Source organism: Amyelois transitella, chromosome 5, assembly GCF_032362555.1.
Source record: "Amyelois transitella isolate CPQ chromosome 5, ilAmyTran1.1, whole genome shotgun sequence".
In the NCBI taxonomy this organism is placed as follows: domain Eukaryota; kingdom Metazoa; phylum Arthropoda; class Insecta; order Lepidoptera; family Pyralidae; genus Amyelois; species Amyelois transitella.
Window position 1 is genome coordinate 5,686,286 of NC_083508.1, and position 19,325 is coordinate 5,705,610.

The window sequence follows — 19,325 nt, forward strand, 5'->3', positions numbered from 1 at the left end:
GGTTCTCCCTTTAGTCTCTTTGTATGCGCATAGCGCTGGTGTCGCATCTGTCGCTAGTGATTTGCAAGATAAATGATGTCACTCGCTTGTCGACATTAGGCACATGCCTACTAGATATCGAAAAATGCTGCTGGGGTTTTTCATTGATCGTTAATTTTATTAATTTCTTAAAATAAAACAAAGTTGCATTATTTATGTACGTACGGTCGCGTTCATAATTGCAGTCCTAGTTCGCAAAACTTTATAGCTTGCACCGCTGCTATCACTCACACATTCACATAAATAACACAATAAACAACAAGCGGTGAAGCGTTGGGTAACGCGCCATCAAGAAGAGGGTAGTGAAAAAAAAAAGTCGTCCGCTAATCAACACAGCGACACGCCACACAGCGGAGATCCATGGTGGAACAGTACGAAAATAATGGCTTCATACCGACCAGAATATTTGCGGAACAATTCGACACATCAGTGGTTACTGTTCGTCGAGTTTGCACCGTGAGGGACTGCACCACAGACAGCCAGCAAGAAAGCCGTATTTATCCGAAATAAATAAGCAAAAACGTTTTGTTTAATTTGCTCGGCAGTATTTGGATTTTGACTGGGAAAAAAGCGATATTTACGGACGAAAAGTTCGTTTATGTCATCACAACACGGTAGGCTTCTTTTATGGCGAAGAAATGCAACTCGATATGAAGAAAAAAATATTGTGCCAAATATGGAGTCTGGACACATATCTGTAAATATGTGGGGCTGGATGAGTGCTGCTGGACCTGGGGAACAGGTGTGGATAGCAGGACGCGCTGCAGCTGCTCATTATGTGCAAGTGCTGGAAGAAACCATGTTACCAACTGTGCGGTGTATTTATCCGATTGATGATATGCCAACAATATCATTTGTGCAAGACAACTGCCCTGTGCATTGAGTCCATAAAGTGCGTGAAAGGTTCTACCAATTTATATAAAAAGTACTAATTACTTATATAGTATTTTAAGGACAGCTTCAATATCTTTTCTTTATGAAAACGAATAATTAAGCTGTAACCTTAATAACAGGAGATAAGTGGATGATACAATTAGTGTAATATACTATATATGCATAGCTTTATATAATCATCAATATGTAAATAAAACTATAGGTAAACTGTTTCAATAAAATTGACTAATTTTAATTATTGAATGTTTTATTTTCCTCCCTCTTCTTTAATATTTCTTGCTGATTTCCGTGTTTGAAGACACGGGTATTGTTATTCTTAGATATCAGTTAGTCAGTTACTTAGTTCAAATGGCACCTTGAAACATTAAAAATTGTCAGTAACACTAAAATTGACAAAAAAAAATCATTGAATAACTTCGGAATCCAAGTAACGCTAGTAACTAGAACAAGCGAGTGTGAGCAAGCGAGATTATCTAATATATCTTAGATCTCACTTGCTCACACGAAGTAATAAAATTGCTACCCAATAACTTTCAAAGGAACCACTACCTATGTTAACGTCGTGTGCAGAAAAACTTTCAACCTTATTGAAATGACATAAGTCTGGCAGTCGCAGGCTTCCCTCTATAGGCAAATCTTATGCAAATAATGAGAGACGACGATATCTCGATCAACAATTATCGGGGCCAGTTCGGCCATCGTTGATTACCGTCTCTTTCTGTCTTGTTATGTTATATGTCATAGAATAATAAACTGTTTTACTTAGTAATCATTGGTATTAAAGACCGTATTAATTTAAAGGAATATATTCTTTTTAAATATGCATGTGTGTGTATATCTAGTGGAACCACAGTGCACGCTATTTTAACCCGTAAGAATTTGAAAACTATGACTGCAGATATGAACGCGATCGTACATAAACATAACATTTTCTAAATGGGATGCAAGGTAACGCCTTTAAACATGAACATAACTATGTATCTACTACAGCTACCTTTCTCCCTCTCGCCCCTGCGTGTTTTCCTGGCCTATGGTCCGCTTTCCGCCATTTTTTCCTTGTTCCAGATAGTCAGCAAGCGTCCGCAACACATGGTCGTACTAACATGGGCGTTTCTCTTACATTTACTACTTTTGCTTCCAAAGTGTTCCAATTTGCAAGACGTAATTGTGGTCATTAAAATGTCTTGAGCTCTTGAATTTACATCTATAAAATTATATTTACCTAATTCCGATAGTTAAATTTCATATATTTTGTCACTTCGTCACTTAAGTAATTTGGTTACTACTAGCCATGTGGTTCCTGGCACTTTAGAAAAGGCCCATTCCATATCTTTCCCATGGATTTTGTAAGTGTCGACATCCTTCTTGTATCTCGATATATTTGAATCTCGATTCCATCATTGAGTCATACAGCCTTACAGTATTTCTTTTTGAGACTGTTGACTCTGTCTACCCTGCAAGGGATATATACGTGATTACATGACGAAGTAAATTATACATACGGGGAGTAAAATACAGCATGCCAATAGTAGCATGCTGTATTTTACTTACAAGAAGCACGCCATGGTATATATCTTTTGAAGATTTGCGAAACTTTTGTGAATCCGGTGTTGTTGACTTGGAATCGCCATATTTATTATGAGCCACAGACATAGCTGCACAATATATGGCGGCGGAAGTGGTCAATAGCGACGTGCGACACTAGCGCTTTGCGCACACATCAGAACCCGGGCCTGATTTTTTCTGTTCTCTTCTTGTCTATGTCTAGCTTATGTCTCGTTGACGTTTTAGGTACGTCGTCAAATGCCAATGCCAACTAAGTAGCAAAAAGCCGAAATATCTTTCCATTCCATTCATTCTTTTCATCTCATCTTTTCTTGGTTGTTGCTTGTCTAAACGATTCAATGAATTGATATCATTTAGCTATTGTAGCATTTGGCCTTCTTATAAACAGAAAAAATTTAAATATTTTTGAGAAGAAAGGTTCATCAGATCTTAGTCATTTATAAGAATTTTATATAACCGTAATTTCAACCTCACCTACGACAGGTACTGTTTACAATGTCTTCTTACATCGACATGAGTTTGGAAGATATTATCCAAAAGAAGAAAAAGGAGAAGCCAAGGTATGAATTAGGATTCTAAGTACTCTATGTATCTTACTTTCAGTTTGAAATTAAGTTTGGAGTATCCCTCAAAGTAGACAGTGATGGCTTAGTTCTCGCATTAATTAACTACCTACTGAAGATATTAAGTTTGTGCCGGTGACATCCATTCTGTGGGAAACATAGTCAAACAACTAAAAATGTTTAGTTTGAATCACCAGCTGGACATCTAGTGATTGGAATGGAATTGTGATTGAGATATTGACACGCCGTTTGACCACAATACTGGTGTCTGGTGGTCCAGTTAACCATGGTCTTGGTTGTTTATTTATTATAAAACATATTGTTTCAGAAATAAAAGACCTTTGAATATGGATACAGCAAAATCAAATAATTCTAATAAAACAAGGCATCATAAGCTTGCAATCACAGATGCTAGAAATAAAATAATATCAAAAAAAAGAACACAAATCGTGGATGCAAGAGAAAAGCTGGAGGAACTGGCAAAACAGAGAGATGCTCGATTCAAATTGGAACAATTAAGGAAAATGAGGGTTTGTATTTTTTAAGATTCCCATTGAATGCTACATAGTGATAATGGCTGACCTGACTTCTCAGTCAGTCTTATTGTGATTTACTAGTGGCATCTGATTCTAATTATATTGTCTGACAACAAACTACTTTAGCAATTGTTAACATGTTTGGTTACTAATGTGTTTTCAATGTCATAATTGTTTTACATAAATCTCCAGGGAATGAATCAAATCCAAGGGCGCATTACTTATCAAAGGCAGAACAAATTTATTAATAAGGGAAAGTTGACCCATCTCATTGGTCCCACAGTTGGCAGAGATCATCCAACAGTGAGTAGAGATCGTGGTAAGGATGATTTGGTTTATTATTTATATGTGTAAATAAATTACAAATGTAATGACTAGGTTTTACATGAGGTTTTACTTCCGTTCCCAAAAAACATAGTCTACTTTGTTCTTCAAGGGTTAGTCTGTCTTCTTTAAACAATTTTTGTTACAAATCTTATACTAGGTAGACTGAGCCAACAATATTTTTAATATTGTGACTGAAAGGCCATGTTCCACTTGATGGATGGCTTAATGATGGAAATGAGATTCAGATAGGGTGAGTTGCTAGCCCTTTGCCTAAAATAAACTACAAATATTTACTCTTTAAATTATATAAGTATGCATATACATTTATTAAAGTGTTATCTGGTCATAAGAACATACATACATATAATCATGTCTATAACTTTTGTGGAGACGACAGAGCCTATTTAATTGTATCGATAATGATGAAATTGTTATAAAAACAAAATTAATAGATTACTTACATATCTGTCATGGGCACAATCAAAAATACTGAGCTCTAAAGATTTTCATCAACAAATCAGTAGCTTTATTTGTATTTTTTATGTCTTTAGTGTTTGTAGACTCATCGAGACAGGTTGTATCACAACCACTGAGCACAACCAAAATCAGCATGAGAAGGCAATTAAACGCAAAAAGATTCTTGGAGAATCGTTCCATTGGTTCGAAGCATTCAGGTAACTATTTGAAGTAAAAAATTTCTTACCATGTGCGTGGCCTCACCCCTGTGGGAAATTTCAGAAAAAAAGTAGCCTATGCTACTTCCATATCAGTGCTAAATTTCGTGAAAATCAAGTACAAATCTTTTCTCATTATTATAAGTGTGAATAGAGCAACTTTTGGGAGGTAATTGTCATTGTAGTCAACTGCAGCTAACAGTGGAATTAGTGTCAAATGATGTCATCCTCGATTTGTAACGTTAGGCATTACTTTACTATACATATACTATTCAGTTTTGGTTAAATTTTATAATGCACTAGCTGTGCCCGCGTCTTCGTCCGCGTGGTATAGTTATTTTGGGCATCATTGAAGCTCTCAAGGATGAATGATTTTCCCCGTTTTTTTATCATTTTCCATTATTTTGTCGCTCCTAAAGCCTTCCTCGAAAAATGGTCTATTCAACAGAAATATATACAATATTTTTTTAATTTGAACCAGTAGTTCCTGAGATTAGCGTGTTCAAAAAAACAAACTCTTCAGCTTTATAAAATTTGTACATATAGATATAGATATTGCATATAACATAACATATATTTCACATTTATATTGATGTTACTCCTGAAAGTTTATTTATTGCTGTAGAAAATATCATCAAAACTGATCCAAAATTTATGAGTTAATTCGTTACTATGAAAAAACTATTATTTTCTTGTTATGAGAATGGATAAGTCCTTAACCGATTCATTGCGGATGACGCCATTGAGCGTCATTGATTTCTTTTACCAATGGCGTTTGACGCCAAATGGCGTCAAAATAAATTTATCCGAAACTCTGTGAAATGGCAATTTCTAAAGTCCTACCTAATGGAACTGCTATTATTTGTCACGTAGGTTGTGTCCGTATCAATAGTTTTAGGAAATAGTGGCAGTTTCAAAACTTCAGAAGTTGCAAACCTTTTTTATTATTAATAGAATGAAACAGCTTGAATAGCTGATATACTTACACGCGCTTTAAAATAAAGTTATCGCCATCCACGTGCCCCTACACATGTTATTTAAATTTCGATATAACTTTAAAATAAATTAAAAAGAAAGAGAGGAGACGCCACAAAATGTGAGACCTTTCCACAACGATATTGGAATTTCTTTTGGTGCCAGCATGGAATCCGCCAGTTACAGACTACAGATACTTTATCGTATTCCGACTAGATACGACCTGGCGTATCCCCTTCTTAAAGGCCTCTGGTGTTGCAAATGTCTAAATTTACAATAGGTACGGGATTTAAAGTTAACTACACGAACATACTCAAGTAGATGTATTCTTATTTATATGTAGGTATATACCTGTATTAGGTTTTTTCGGATACCAGAAATATTAAAACTTAATTATGCATATGAAAGTATATGAAATATATATATTCCGATCAATATATCTGTCAGTGTACACAAATCCAATAACCTATATTAAGATATTTTTTTCAGAAATCTCTACTTAATATACAAAAAAGGTTTCAAACAACTAATCTAAATAAATCACTTACCAGCCATTCCAGCTAAATCTCGTAGCGAAGTCACTTTAAAACACACCAAACAATTTAATAGGCCGCTCACGTTTGACATTCGATGCCAACTGAATGTAATCACGAGTAAACAAGCCAAAATCGTACCATGAAGCAAAATGTGTTCGCTCATGGCTGTAGACGCGTAAAGGCGTCACTTCAATGGGTGGCGGCTGACGCACGGGGGCGTCACAGAAGATTTGTTAGCCGCCATGTGGGAAAGTCTTAAAAAGTGTGGTACACAATGAATCGGTTAAGAGAACAATAACCATTATATGTAACCAATACATTTCAAATACATAAAATCACGTCTTTATCCCTTTCGGGGAAGGCGGAGCCAACAGATCTCGCAAAGTCAAGGCAACATTCAACATTGAATTGAGATTTAAATAGGGACAGGTTGCTAGCCCACCGCCCAAAATAAAAATCCCAAGTTCATTAGTACTATGGGATATGTTTAGTCGTCTTCAATGACATCCATGAGAATGAGACGAGTGGTCCTAATCAAGAGTATGGGAACTACATTGCATTATAATATTGATTTATGGATATTCAATGCCAATGTTTTATTATTTCAGACAGAATGCCTAGACTCAAGCCAATAGTCAGGACTGTTGAAAATGATATAGAAATCACTGATGATCCAATGGGTGAATATGAGTCCATTAATATGTCATCAGACAGGAAAGCTAGCCTTCAACTTAAAATTATTGCTCATAATAGTGAAGGCAGGGCAAGTCGAAGTTCCATAATACACAGGTGTGTTAAGTTTAAAAACCTATGTGGAACCTAAGGGAGAGGAAAGAAAATAATGTTTTTATCACCATGATCATCCTGTCTGTTGTGGTTGGTTGCATCCTACTTCTGGTGTAGAGCCCACGGTCTGCCTGACCTGAGTGACTCCCGTCTGAACTCCACAAACCTAAGGGAAAGCCATCGTAGCTTTAATCGTAGTTACAAATCCAGTTGCAGTTGCAAATGCAGGTTTTTTAACGTTTCTTCACGAAGTTTCTTCAACATCGAAAAGCAATCAAAAGTACTGGTACGCAAGTTTAGTTAAAGTTCTGCGTCTCACTGCGAAACGGGTCACCGACCATCGCTACCGGTAACCGACGATAAGCATCTAATACAACTTATTCTAAATTTTATTACACCGCGGCGCACACGAGTGGCCGGAGGCGGCCACTCGTTTACAGTAGTTTCCACGACTCGCTGCTTGTGGTCGCTACGGGTAACTCAAGACGCCAATATCATAAGACTGCGTAGCAGAACAAGAATTGAAAGTGGTCACTGCCGAACAGCAGTGCCTGTTCCGTGCTTCTGACCCGCTGTACACAAAGAATAGAGATGTAGCGGCAGCGCCCGACCGCCACCGGTGACGATGCGATGGTCCGTCTGCGCCGAACCTAAGAGTCATGGCATCTTGATTTGGCCACATTTTTTGAGTTGATAGAGATACAGTGTCTACCATACCTTATTTCAACTTGTCATTATTTTAAATAAAAACGCTCTCAAGTCATTGTCTGAACGACTTAATTTTGGTATAACAATCATTATTCTAACTGTATGTATGTATGTTATAAAATTCATATATGTTTATAAAAATTGTATTACAGAATTGCAGAAAAAGAAAAGAGTCCTCCCCGGCCTCCGTCTATCCTCAAAAAACGACCAATGGCCGCATTAAGGACTGAGAAGACATCAGAAAAAATGGAGAAACCAAATTTAGAGTTTAGAATTATTGTCAGTAATTTGGGAAATACTGTGACTGGTGGGGATATCGAGGTATTTATCATGTTTATCACTGGATTCTCTGTTTCCTTATTCCGTTATAGGGATGTTTTGGATGGTTCTTTTAATCAGTATGCTTAAAACAAATGACGAACTAAATTGGGGCCAACTCAATCGTGGTAATTTCTCCGTAAATATATAAGTATTTAGGGAGACATTGGTTCCTGTTCTGTGATTTATAAAGTGATTCATGAAATCCTACTAATATTATAAATGAAAAAAATTGTAAGGATTATGTGTAACTCTACTAGACAGATTTTGGTGAAACTTACACTGGTTAAATATGTTCTGTAATAACACATAGGGTACCTTTATGTCACAATTCCCACGAAAGGGAAGCCCGGGGCGGTGTTAAATTAAAAAAATTATAGAATTTCTCCTCTTTAAGGAACTTTTTGGCGATGTTGGAGGTATGGTAGAGTTTCGCTTAGTGCGGCCTGGTACAGCTGAAGTTATCTACAAAACACAAGAGGATGCCCAAAGAGCAGTTGACTTGTATCACAACCGGCAATTGGACGGGCAGCCTATGAACTGTCTCCTTGTAACTCCACGCGCATCTTCAACAATGTCTAGGTAATATTATACATACACATACTATCACGACTTTATCCTTAACTTAATTAAAACTTGAGGTTAACCCTAAGGTTATAAATGTCAATTTTTTTAAGACTAAGGCCATGTTCCAGCTTTATGAGTCAATGAGAAGAATAGAGAAATTGTGACAAGCCGACCGTAATAATTTTGACATAACTATTCAATTAATTTATTTAAATTTGACATTCCATATAAAATTACGTTTTTTATAATTTAAATTTCAATTGAATTAATTAATCATAACCTTTAGATCATAAGGAAATATTCTCTCGTCCACATTTCTATTCTAAGTTTAGATATTGTGAAGTTTACTTTATTGAAGAAAATGCTGCCGTGCAGTTTGCTATCGCTTCTTCTGCGCTTCTAAAGCGTTATGTAATTTTGATTTTAGTTATTTATTTGATGTCAACAAATGTGAAACTAAAAGATATGACAATTATTTAAAATGTCCCTTAATAATAAATAAAAATAGTAAGTTTGAAAAAAAAAACAATTGAAAGCAAACTTACCCCGTCCAAAAGTTATTTCATAACTGTTCGTAATAGCTAGATGCGAGACAAAACCTTGTTTATTGTTTTTTGAACTCCTTTTGGCCGTCAATGAAACCGAAGTCCGATTACGAAGTGTGGTTTCTAACTTACGACAATTTTTGATTACAGGAGCAACAGCGGTACCAAACCGGCATTATTCAGCACCAATTCTAATGTGGAACCTGACATTTCGACTTTTCACAAAGTACTATTTAGTAATTTGTAACTTTTTGAAACAGGATAAAAAAAGTTATTTTTTATTGTACCTAATCAACAATAAATTATTTCCAATAATAAAGCATCTTAAAGTCAAACTTGTCAAAGTCTGGGCCATGATATTTTTTTTTATTTCCATCTTCAATTCTTGTAATTGAAAATGCTAGTGGTAACGTTACTCGTGGGCTCATTGATTTTGATTTTATATTTTGTTTGACCAAAATTATTACTGTAGTTCTTTTGATTGTAGTCATGTTACTTATATAAATAATGATTGCCGCCTAGCAATCAATATTTTATGGATTATAGTCACTTTTTTTAACTAGACTGTATTTACAAAGGTTTGGTAAGAGCATTTGTTTTGCCCCGTGAACTGATTTAAGAAAGTATTCAATAACTTTTCCTCATTCATTAATAACCAAAGTGGACCTAGTTTGCTAATTGATGCCAAGACGTCATAAGACTGCATTATTCGACGTCACGAGATTTGAATTGAACTATTAAAGGTACCTTTATAACTAATAACATCACAGGTCGCATCACTACGAAAATCGGCTCCCAATTTTCTTTGTAAGCCACTATACCTAGTACATCTATTTTTCATTCACAGACTTCTTTTTTGCCGGTTTCTCACTATGGTACAGGTATGGAATAGGCACAGTATTCATTTGTTTAATTACATACATAAATTTGAATTTTTGTGTTTTATTTATCTTGTGGCGACATCAATAATGTCACACACCAACTGTTAATCATAGCGAAGAATACGCGCTCAGCCAATAGCAGCGAAGAGTATAAATTGCGATTACAAAGATTTCACGGTTTGGAGCATGAATACAACCTCCGACTCAACACTGTCGGAGTCGCGGTTCCTCAGGCATAACACCTATACTACACCTGGCGGAAGATCTTCGCTTTGGTGGCGGTCGAGCTGAATCATCGCTCACGCTACATTATTTTTTCATCTTGGTAGGCAGAGCCTTTTTTTGTCCGGACTATATTGATAAGAATCGAATTGTTTATTCTTAATATTTTAAAAACAAAACCAGCCACATAGTAAGATATGAATAACTCTTTACTGCAACCTAAAACAATCATTTATTAGTAAAAAATATCAGAATGGATCGAAAGTAAACTTAAGAGTAGTCCAGCTAAGAACCAATTAAAAATAATAGAATTGATGCCTTGCAGTCTTTTCAAGATAAATACGTGATCATCTGTATGTAAATATATGTATTTAATTGGGAAATTTAATAACGTTAATAAAGGCAAAAATTCATGAACGTCAAGATGACGGAACCACCTCGCAAAACACAAATATTGTCGAACCAGCCCTTAGTACCTGGTTTGTACCTTTTGGTACCTATATCAAAAAATTTTGTACCTCAAAGAATTGAAAAATATCGATTGTGATATGTGGTTCCTCCATCTTGACGTCAAAATGGAGGAACCACCTTCGTTTCTTATTTCTTATAAAAATATAATGTATACCGTCGAGATGACCACACGGACACTTAGTACCAGATTAGTACCTCCCAAGATCTTATCGCTATAATCGTTTTTTAAAGCAGTTTTTTAAGAAAATAATTAACAAAAAGAAAATGACAAAAGTGCCTGTGATTAATTATAGCAAAATGTATTAAACGAAAACTTTACTTCAAAATAGTTCTAGGCGTTTAGGATTTAGTACAAAAAATTATATTTATTAATTATTTAAAAGCACAATTCCAATGTTATGTTATTTAAACGAGTTGTATATAACTAAATTTATTTCAATAAGTTATAAATAATAGTTCTGATATTTAAATAAAACTATTTCTTATATTTTAATAAAATTATCTCAAAGTCGATTAAATTTATTTGATGGGCTGTTCTACAATTTGTATCCTCGTATAATTTAATAACATAACATTAGCATTATGCTTTTAAATAATTAATAAATATATTTTTTTGTACTATATCCTAAACGCCTAGAACTATTTTGAAGTAAAGTTTTCGTTTAATACATTTTGCTATAATTAATCACAGGCACTTTTGTCATTTTCTTTTTGTTAATTATTTTCTTAAAAAACTGCTTTAAAAAACGATTATAGCGATAAGATCTTGGGAGGTACTAATCTGGTACTAAGTGTCCGTGTGGTCATCTCGACGGTATACATTATATTTTTATAAGAAACGAAGGTGGTTCCTCCATTTTGACGTCAAGATGGAGGAACCACATATCACAATCGATATTTTTCAATTCTTTGAGGTACAAATTTTTTTGATATAGGTACTAAAAGGTACAAACCAGGTACTAAGGGCTGGTTCGACAATATTTGTGTTTTGCGAGGTGGCTCCGTCATCTTGACGTTCATAAAAATTCAATAGGTTGCTAGTCCATTGTCTACAAAAACAATCCTAAATTCATAGCCTGTCCCTTAGTAGCGAGTCGTAGAGTGGTCCTATATTGAAATCTCATTCAATAACAGCAGTAGTCGGTCTCCGGATATAGTAGACTTTATTAGAAAAAAAAAGTGCACTTTATCAGAGCGTCGAAGCTGTGTACCCCGTGGCATCGATCACGCACATTAACGCATTGCAAATCTTACGGGAATAGTTTTTCTGGATTGAATTTTTCCGGACGGGCGAAATTTAATCCAGTTGGTCAGACCTAGGTCGAACGAAGTCGGCGCCACGCTGCACTGCATGTACGTGCCCTTAGTTCTGTAGTGACATCTCTACGCCACAAGTCACAACAACAAATCACGCGACGGTATCAATCAAAAACAGCGAAAAGCCTAAATAGCGCAAGCAAAGATTTCACGGATTGGAGCATATATACAATACATAAATATGGTCACGTCTATATCCCTTGCGGGGTAGACAAAGCCAACAGGCTTGAAAAGGCTGTATGGCCACGTTTAGCGATTTGGCTTAATGATAGAATTGAGATATACAACCTCCGATAAAACATCGACGATACCGTGGCATAACACCTAGCCTGAGGGAAGATCTTCCCTTTGGTCGCGGTCGCGCCGAATCATCGCTCTCGCTACAGTTCAAAACTATTGATAAAACAAAAAATATATGAATAATATAATAGAAGTATGTTGACATGAAATTAAAACGTTTATATCTTAGCTTTTTTTTAATTGAACAAAATACATAGAAACGAAAAATGCACTCGAAACACATTACCCTCTTTCTGTCGTAGACGAGTAAAAAGAACGGTTGACGCGATACGGACGCGATAGACATTGTATATTGTAACTTATTGTTCAACATCTCGAGTGGATAGGTATGCAGTGTACACCATAGTTGTGGCAACTTTGCATGGTTGGCTGCAATGCGTGATTTTGACTATGGTTTTTGTTTAGTTTTTGGTTTTCTTCCGTTTGTGGCTTGGCTTGGCAGATTTCTTTGATTGATTTGACACTTGATTTCCCAAAGCCAATCTATCTTCGTTCCGCCATTTCGGAAAGCGTGTCTTCGTGTTTGACACCCAACCCGCTATTTATGGGTTAAGAATTGTAATATCATCTGCAATAAAATTATGGGCGATCGTAAGTTTCGGTTACTTAATTTGTCCATCAAATGTTTTAAATACCTAAAGAATCAAACAATTCATGTGTGTGTTCTTTCAGCTTACGCCTCTGGCGATTATGCCAGCGCCGGCTACTCCCAGCCTCCGTATTCAATGCCACCTCCACAGTTAGCATCTGGAGACAATAATTATGGGTCTTCTCAAGGAAGTTATGGTCAAAGTAATTATTCAGGCCAAAATAATGCACAAGAATGGAATCAACAGAGTACTGGTAAGTGTTCTAGATACGTATTGCATTCATGAATCATACGAAAATAAGTATTGAAATCGAAAAGATAGATTTTATCATCGCTAATATTCATGTGTTCATTGAAGCTACCTATAACATACTATTTTGTCTTAGGAAATGGCTCCTATGGCAGCGCCCCGTCTTCAGGAAACAATTATAGTCAGAATTATGGCTCCAATTATGGAAGTGGGGGAGGTTATGAACGTACTGACAGCAGTAGCAACTATAATGTAAGCAGTGGAGGTGACCGTGGTAGCAGTGGCTATGGTGGGAACAGCCGTGGAGGTTCTGATTATGGCAGTGATCGTGGGGGATCCAACTATGGCAGTGATCGAGGAGGATCAAACTATGGGAGTGACCGGGGAGGTTCCAACTATGGAGGTGACCGGGGAGGCTCTAACTATGGAGGTGACCGTGGTGGCTCCTATGGGGGAGATCGAGGTGGCTACAATAGAGATGGTGGGAACAGAGATGGAGGATACAGGTGAGATCATATTTTTTAATTTGTTTTTTACAGTTATACATATTTATTCTTGAATGTGATAATCATTGAGATCACCTTTGATTTTTTGTAATACAAATACATATAAAGCCAGTCTTAATTTATAAAAAGTATTCAACTGTTGTGTGTTTGAGAGGAAAATTTACTGTTGGGTATATTCCTTTGGTATTATAATTGGTTTCTGGACAAGACTTGTGATACTACCTACCTACAATACAGCACATAACACATGTAAACATTACACATTAAGTTACATATTTCTTAAAAAAAGGTGCTATTTAGTGTATAGGTGTAATGAAAATGATTTCATGTAATATTGTGTTGGTGATAGATATATTTTTCAGGTAGTGTTAAAAATCAGTCACATAGACTGTAGTTGATCAAATTGTAACTAAGAGGAAACAATGATGTTTCCCCATGATTACAATAATATCAATTACAGTTTGCTTGATTCAGGAATGACAAGTTATTAGGAAGAATCAGGCTTTCAAAGTTCAGTCTCCTGATGTGCTGTTTTAGGGTAATATTTAAAGATCATAACAATTGTTTTTAAACCTACTTACCATAATGGTTAACTATGCTTTGGGGATGAAACATCCTTTTTACGTTTGTCGTCTTCAGTTTGTTTTTATGTTAGGAGAACTATTGATGCATGATTTAAAATTTTGGCAAGGGCTATTGAAGGTTTCATCTGATTTCCTCTGGATGTTTTAAATATTATTTAAAAACACTTCCAAGTTATCTATGTTTTATACCTATATACAAAGAGGGAGGTTTTTACTGACCAGAGTTGGATTTTTTGAAACATGTTTAGGGTCAAAATCTTTAGAACAAATTCTGGAGTGTGATTAATAATATATTATTGTTGAGAAATAGGTATGAAAGAAATGCGATGATGCAATATATGCATATACTCAGTTTTTCATATCTCACCCAGGTATTTAAATGAGAAATGGTGTAAGAACGGAAAAAAATAAAGAAGAACACCAAGTACTTCAGTCTTTCGGAAATATTTGAAAATGTGTAGTAAATTCAAAAATGTCATACCAGGTTCCATTTTTGAAAACCAAATATAACAAATATCTGAATATTTATTCCCAGTTTCACTTGCACATTTTCAAGTATCATAAAAATTGAATCATTGTATTGTTTTTATTATATATTAATAAATTAATAAATCGTGCATGTATGTATATGTATGAAAATGTTAAATAATAATTGTCAACCAATATTGTTCTAAGATTTTCAAGGTATAAAGTTATGGTAAAGAAAGAAAAGGATCCTCATTGGAATAAGGTCACTTTGTAATAAAGTGTACCTAGGTGTGAAACAATCATCGTGCTGCGTACTGTGTCGTGTCCCCAGCCTGCCCAGTGTACTAAACGCTGTTCTTATTGTTTTAGTGGCGGCGGCAGGGGGGGTGGTTTTAATAAAGGTAAAGCTCCTCGCAATAGCGAGTGGTGCTGTCATATTTTTAATTTGTACTTACTTAAGGGCTGCCAAAATTAGGTGTACTTTGACACAAAACTTGTTGGCTGTTGACAAAAGGTTTAATTATTTTATTTAAAAACAGTTGAGGTTTATATTTAATGGTATTTATATTATGGGTAAATCGCAATGGCCTGCCATTTATTGTGTATTACAAGAGGATAATTGTGAAGACTACAAGGACAGGACTTTAATATTGGAAAAGAAATGAAGAAAATCGACAACAAGGGAACTTCTGGTTATTATTATTTTTATAAGACTTCAAGGGTTTATTGTTAGATTTAAGGTTTCGTTCGTGTTCATTTCCGTTGTCAGCAGTCCCGTCAAGTGGTCGTCGGTAAAGGATTGTCAGTAAATTAATATGACAATTAGATAAATATACAGAGTGACTGGTATTAGTCTACTTTTCATTCTCAGGTTGCGTGTACTCATGATGTTCATATGATTTTAAGTAGTGACCAGAGAAATTGTTTCCAAACATATAAGCTTTCCATAATTTATTATGTAACTTCATGACTATAAACTTCTTGAATAAAGACACTTACCAGAAACACTGTATATCGGTTTGGCAGCCCTGTGGTTTGAGTTTAAATGTCATTGGAAAAATGTATATGTAAGGTCGCAACAATTTATGTCCTATTGAGGTACTATTTACACACTTATCACAGTTGGATGCGTGTTCTGGCCGCGATTCTCTCAAGGAATAAAAGAATATTTATACAAGAGAGTATGGTAGTCCCTATCAAATAGGGTTTAATTCTTATATGCACAAGCTAGAAGGTATATATTTGCATCAATATTTCAGATGCATATATTGGTTCAATTGACGCAATTTATTAGCACATAATATGAAGTTTACAACAGACAAGGTTTATTTAAGCATGTCACATTCAAAGGTATTGAAGTGTTTCTAGTAACATGTGGTTCAGAAAGAATAAAGCGTTACGTTTTCAAGTGTAAAAAGTCTTATTGCGCTTATAAATATACACTATCGGTAATGTAACTTTAAATCGGTTGATTTAAGATATTCCACAAAACAAACTCTGCCCTACAATTGTTAAGTAAAAATACTCACAGTATTTCTTTTACTTGCCAGCTGGCGGAATTTCGTCTTATTGCCGAAAGATATACTTCCGAAAATTTTAGGGTAGAGTTCAGATTGTAATTTATTAAAAATTCTGTGTCGCACACCTATGAAAGTGAAAGCTCTTTATTCTTCTATTGAAATTGAAATTAGGCGTGCGATATACAAACAACAAAAAAAAACCCTTGAATCAGACATTATAACTAGATCCCCATTATATCTTTCATTTCACTTTATTCTAAATTATGTTATATGTTTAGGTGGCGGCGGCGGTTATGGAGGAGATCGTGGTGGGGGCGGGGGTGGGGGTGACATGGTAACACAAGAAGATACAATTTTCATTCAAGGAATGAACCCAGGTACAACTGAAGATGAGTTGTGCCAACACTTTGGGTCCATCGGTATTATCAAGGTATAATAGTCTCACCATATTTATTACTAGTAATAAACTTAAAATGTATGGAAGAAGCAGTTTCACCATGTTTAATTGTTCTTTTTGTTCTTTAGACTGACAAAAAGACGCAAAGGCCAAAAGTTTGGATGTATAAAGATAAATCAACGGGTCAGCCCAAAGGAGAGGCTACCGTGACCTACGAGGACTCTAATGCCGCCAGCTCTGCCATTCAGTGGTTTGACGGGAAAGATTTCAATGGATCCACTATCAAAGTTTCCCTCGCGCAGCGGCAAAATACGTGGGGAGGAGGTAAAGGAGGCGGTGGCGGGGGAGGTGAGGATATGATTTTATAGCATATGATGATATATTGATCTACAACCATGTTTGTACTTAATCACATTGATTTTGTTTTATTTCGGTAGGATTTCGCGGGGGTCGCGGCGGCGGCGGCGGTCGGGGAGGAGGCGGCGGTGGCGGTCGCGGTGGTGGTGGGGGAGGAGGCGGAGGAGGACCGCCCTCCGGCAACCGTGAGGGTGATTGGCGTTGCCCCAACCCCAGCTGTGGGAACACTAACTTCTCTTGGAGAAAAGCCTGCAATAGATGCAATGAAGAGAAGCCTGGCGGCGGTGAGTGGGTTTATCCATGCATAATATAATTAAAAAATGACCGAGCGAAGACGTTTTTTTGGCCATTAAATATGATTCAGTATTTTGATTGTTTTTATCTCTTCAATACTAGTTCAATGCCTACATAAATCACGCCTTTTTCCCGGAGGGGTAGGCAGAGACTACATCTTGCCACTTGCCATGATCCCTGCATATTTCTTTCACCGCATACACATCCATAACTCTCTTCATGATAGCTCATCGCTTTCTGGTACTCTTGCCCAGACCTTTTGCTAGAACGTCTACGATTTGATGAAAGTATGTTCGTCTGGGCCTTCCCACACCAACATTTCCATTCACACTTCCTTTTTATATTTGCTTAGTCAACCTGCTTTCATTCACCCTCTCGACATGACCAAACCATCTAAGCATTCCCTTTTCTATTCCTGTCACTATATCTTCTTTTACATTACAACATTTCCTTATCACGCTGTTCCTTATCCTGTCACTCAATTTTACAACCATCATACTCCTAAGCGCTCTCATTTTCAAGCCGCTAAGCGAGCCTTTTTCAGCAACTTCTGACTGCTCAATAAGGCATGCAACGCCCCATTAACTATGTTCCCGGCATTCACTCTTCTTTCAGTATCACTATCACTTTCCATCTAATACTAGTTACGAGAAGTAATTCCTCCTATTGAGCGCCTGGAGGCGACGGGAGAAAAGAGAAAAGAGTGCTTATATTTATAATAATTATAATTTTGTTTAGGTGGTGGTGGTGGCGGCGGCGGCGGCCCGCCTGACCGTGGCGGCCGAGGCGGCGGTGGCGGACGCGGCGGGGGTCGCGGAGGCGGGGGTCGTGGCGGCGGCGGCTGGGGCGGCCGTGGCGACCGCGGCGGCGATCGTGGCGGCGACCGCAGCGGAGACAGGCGCGGGTTCGGCGGCGGCGGCGGCGGCGATCGCAGCGGCGGCGGGGCTATGCGCAGTGATGGGTGAGCGTTGATATCCATAATATACCGCGGAAGTACAACAGTCGATGGTTTTTTGTTTAACCCTTCTTTGCATGATGATGGAAATTTCAATCATAACATTTAGTGAAGAAAAAAACGTATTTAAAAACTGTAAACTTTAAATTTGTTGTTGCTGGCAACTTTATAAATGACTATTGCGTTCAACAAAACCCTAGTACCACTCTACTAGAAAAGAAATAAAAAGAAAGGTCACTTCGGTGTAAATTTCCCAAATGTAAAGGCTATTCCACAATTTCGTGTAATCAATGTGGAGTTAATTTGTGCTTGAATAAAAATAATAATTGTTTTTTTAATTTTTATTTAGAATAAAGGAGAATAAGTAAACAATATCTTTTGACTTATTTATTTAGTACTGAGCTATATATGTAACAATGTTACTACGGTCTACCACAGATATCACCACACCAAAGATCAATCTTACAGTTACATCATGAAATTAATAAGTATTTTTTTGTTACAGGGGCCGAGACCGGCAGAGACCATATTAAATAGTTTAACTTTTACCTTAGTCAAATGAAACTATGACTGACTTAAGGTTAATAAAATGGTTTTGAAAATTTTATTTCCTTTTTATAGTCTCTCAATCAAAAACTGTAAAGTTTCATACTAATATAAATTAGGCTACGCATTTTATGTTAAGTGACTGAGGTTTAATAAATATCTGAGTAAAAGTTGTTCTGTAATTTCATAAACCAAAAATGTCTTCCTTAATCTGTTAATTCCTTAGAGTATCTACTTAAGAAAAGATTTTACATTTACTTAAAACCTACTAAACAAATTTCAAAAATTCTTTCACCATGAGAACCTTACATTATTCGAAAGTCTGAAAGGGGGAAAAGGCACTTTCATACACACAAACACCAAAAAGATTTTTGCGCCGGCACATGGTTGATAACACTGGTCGGCAAAGGCTATTTGACAAAGTTCTAAAAACTATCTTAGGGTATTTATTTGTTTATGCTTTTGTTTATGCAGTGACGTAAATTTCGTGTAAATATCATACAAAGCTTGTTGGTGTTCCGAAAAGTTTATATTTTCTCTTGTTTTATTAAACTTGTGCCACGTCAAATGTGTGAAAATTATTAAAATGAGTTCCTATAAATGTTGTGCAGTGCCTCAATGCACTAATACAACA

At 36.3% G+C, this 19,325-nt stretch overlaps 2 protein-coding genes across 3 annotated transcripts; both read left to right on the forward strand.

The window, feature by feature from the left end:
* The first annotated feature begins 2,765 nt into the window (after positions 1-2,765).
* Positions 2,766-9,966, forward strand: LOC106139126 (polymerase delta-interacting protein 3). Of its 2 annotated transcripts, none has more exons than XM_013340503.2 (8): positions 2,766-3,059; positions 3,391-3,592; positions 3,791-3,917; positions 4,477-4,599; positions 6,719-6,899; positions 7,757-7,925; positions 8,320-8,504; positions 9,185-9,966. In XM_013340503.2, the coding sequence occupies exons 1-8, from the start codon at positions 2,995-2,997 to the stop codon at positions 9,279-9,281; spliced, it is 1,149 nt and encodes a 382-aa protein (XP_013195957.2). In that variant the 5' UTR covers positions 2,766-2,994; the 3' UTR covers positions 9,282-9,966. The 2 variants fall into 2 exon arrangements, with proteins under 2 accessions (XP_013195957.2, XP_013195959.2); XM_013340505.2 differs by having other exon boundaries at positions 4,486-4,599.
* A 2,676-nt stretch (positions 9,967-12,642) lies between these two features.
* Positions 12,643-18,864, forward strand: LOC106139043 (RNA-binding protein cabeza). The gene is made up of 9 exons (XM_013340377.2): positions 12,643-12,816; positions 12,898-13,068; positions 13,201-13,570; positions 14,992-15,023; positions 16,421-16,572; positions 16,668-16,887; positions 16,977-17,180; positions 17,929-18,151; positions 18,651-18,864. The coding sequence occupies exons 1-9, from the start codon at positions 12,807-12,809 to the stop codon at positions 18,676-18,678; spliced, it is 1,410 nt and encodes a 469-aa protein (XP_013195831.2). The 5' UTR covers positions 12,643-12,806; the 3' UTR covers positions 18,679-18,864.
* The last annotated feature ends 461 nt before the right edge of the window (positions 18,865-19,325 follow it).

Coding starts and splice junctions, on each gene's coding strand:
- LOC106139126 (XM_013340503.2), top strand. CDS start 2,995: ATGTCTTCTTACATCGACATGAGTTTGGAAGATATTATCCAAAAGAAG. Junction 4,600..6,718: donor CATTGGTTCGAAGCATTCAG/GTAACTATTTGA, acceptor TTATTATTTCAG/ACAGAATGCCTAGACTCAAG. Junction 6,900..7,756: donor CGAAGTTCCATAATACACAG/GTGTGTTAAGTT, acceptor ATTGTATTACAG/AATTGCAGAAAAAGAAAAGA.
- LOC106139043 (XM_013340377.2), top strand. Junction 13,571..14,991: donor AACAGAGATGGAGGATACAG/GTGAGATCATAT, acceptor TTATTGTTTTAG/TGGCGGCGGCAGGGGGGGTG. Junction 15,024..16,420: donor GGGGGGTGGTTTTAATAAAG/GTAAAGCTCCTC, acceptor TTATATGTTTAG/GTGGCGGCGGCGGTTATGGA.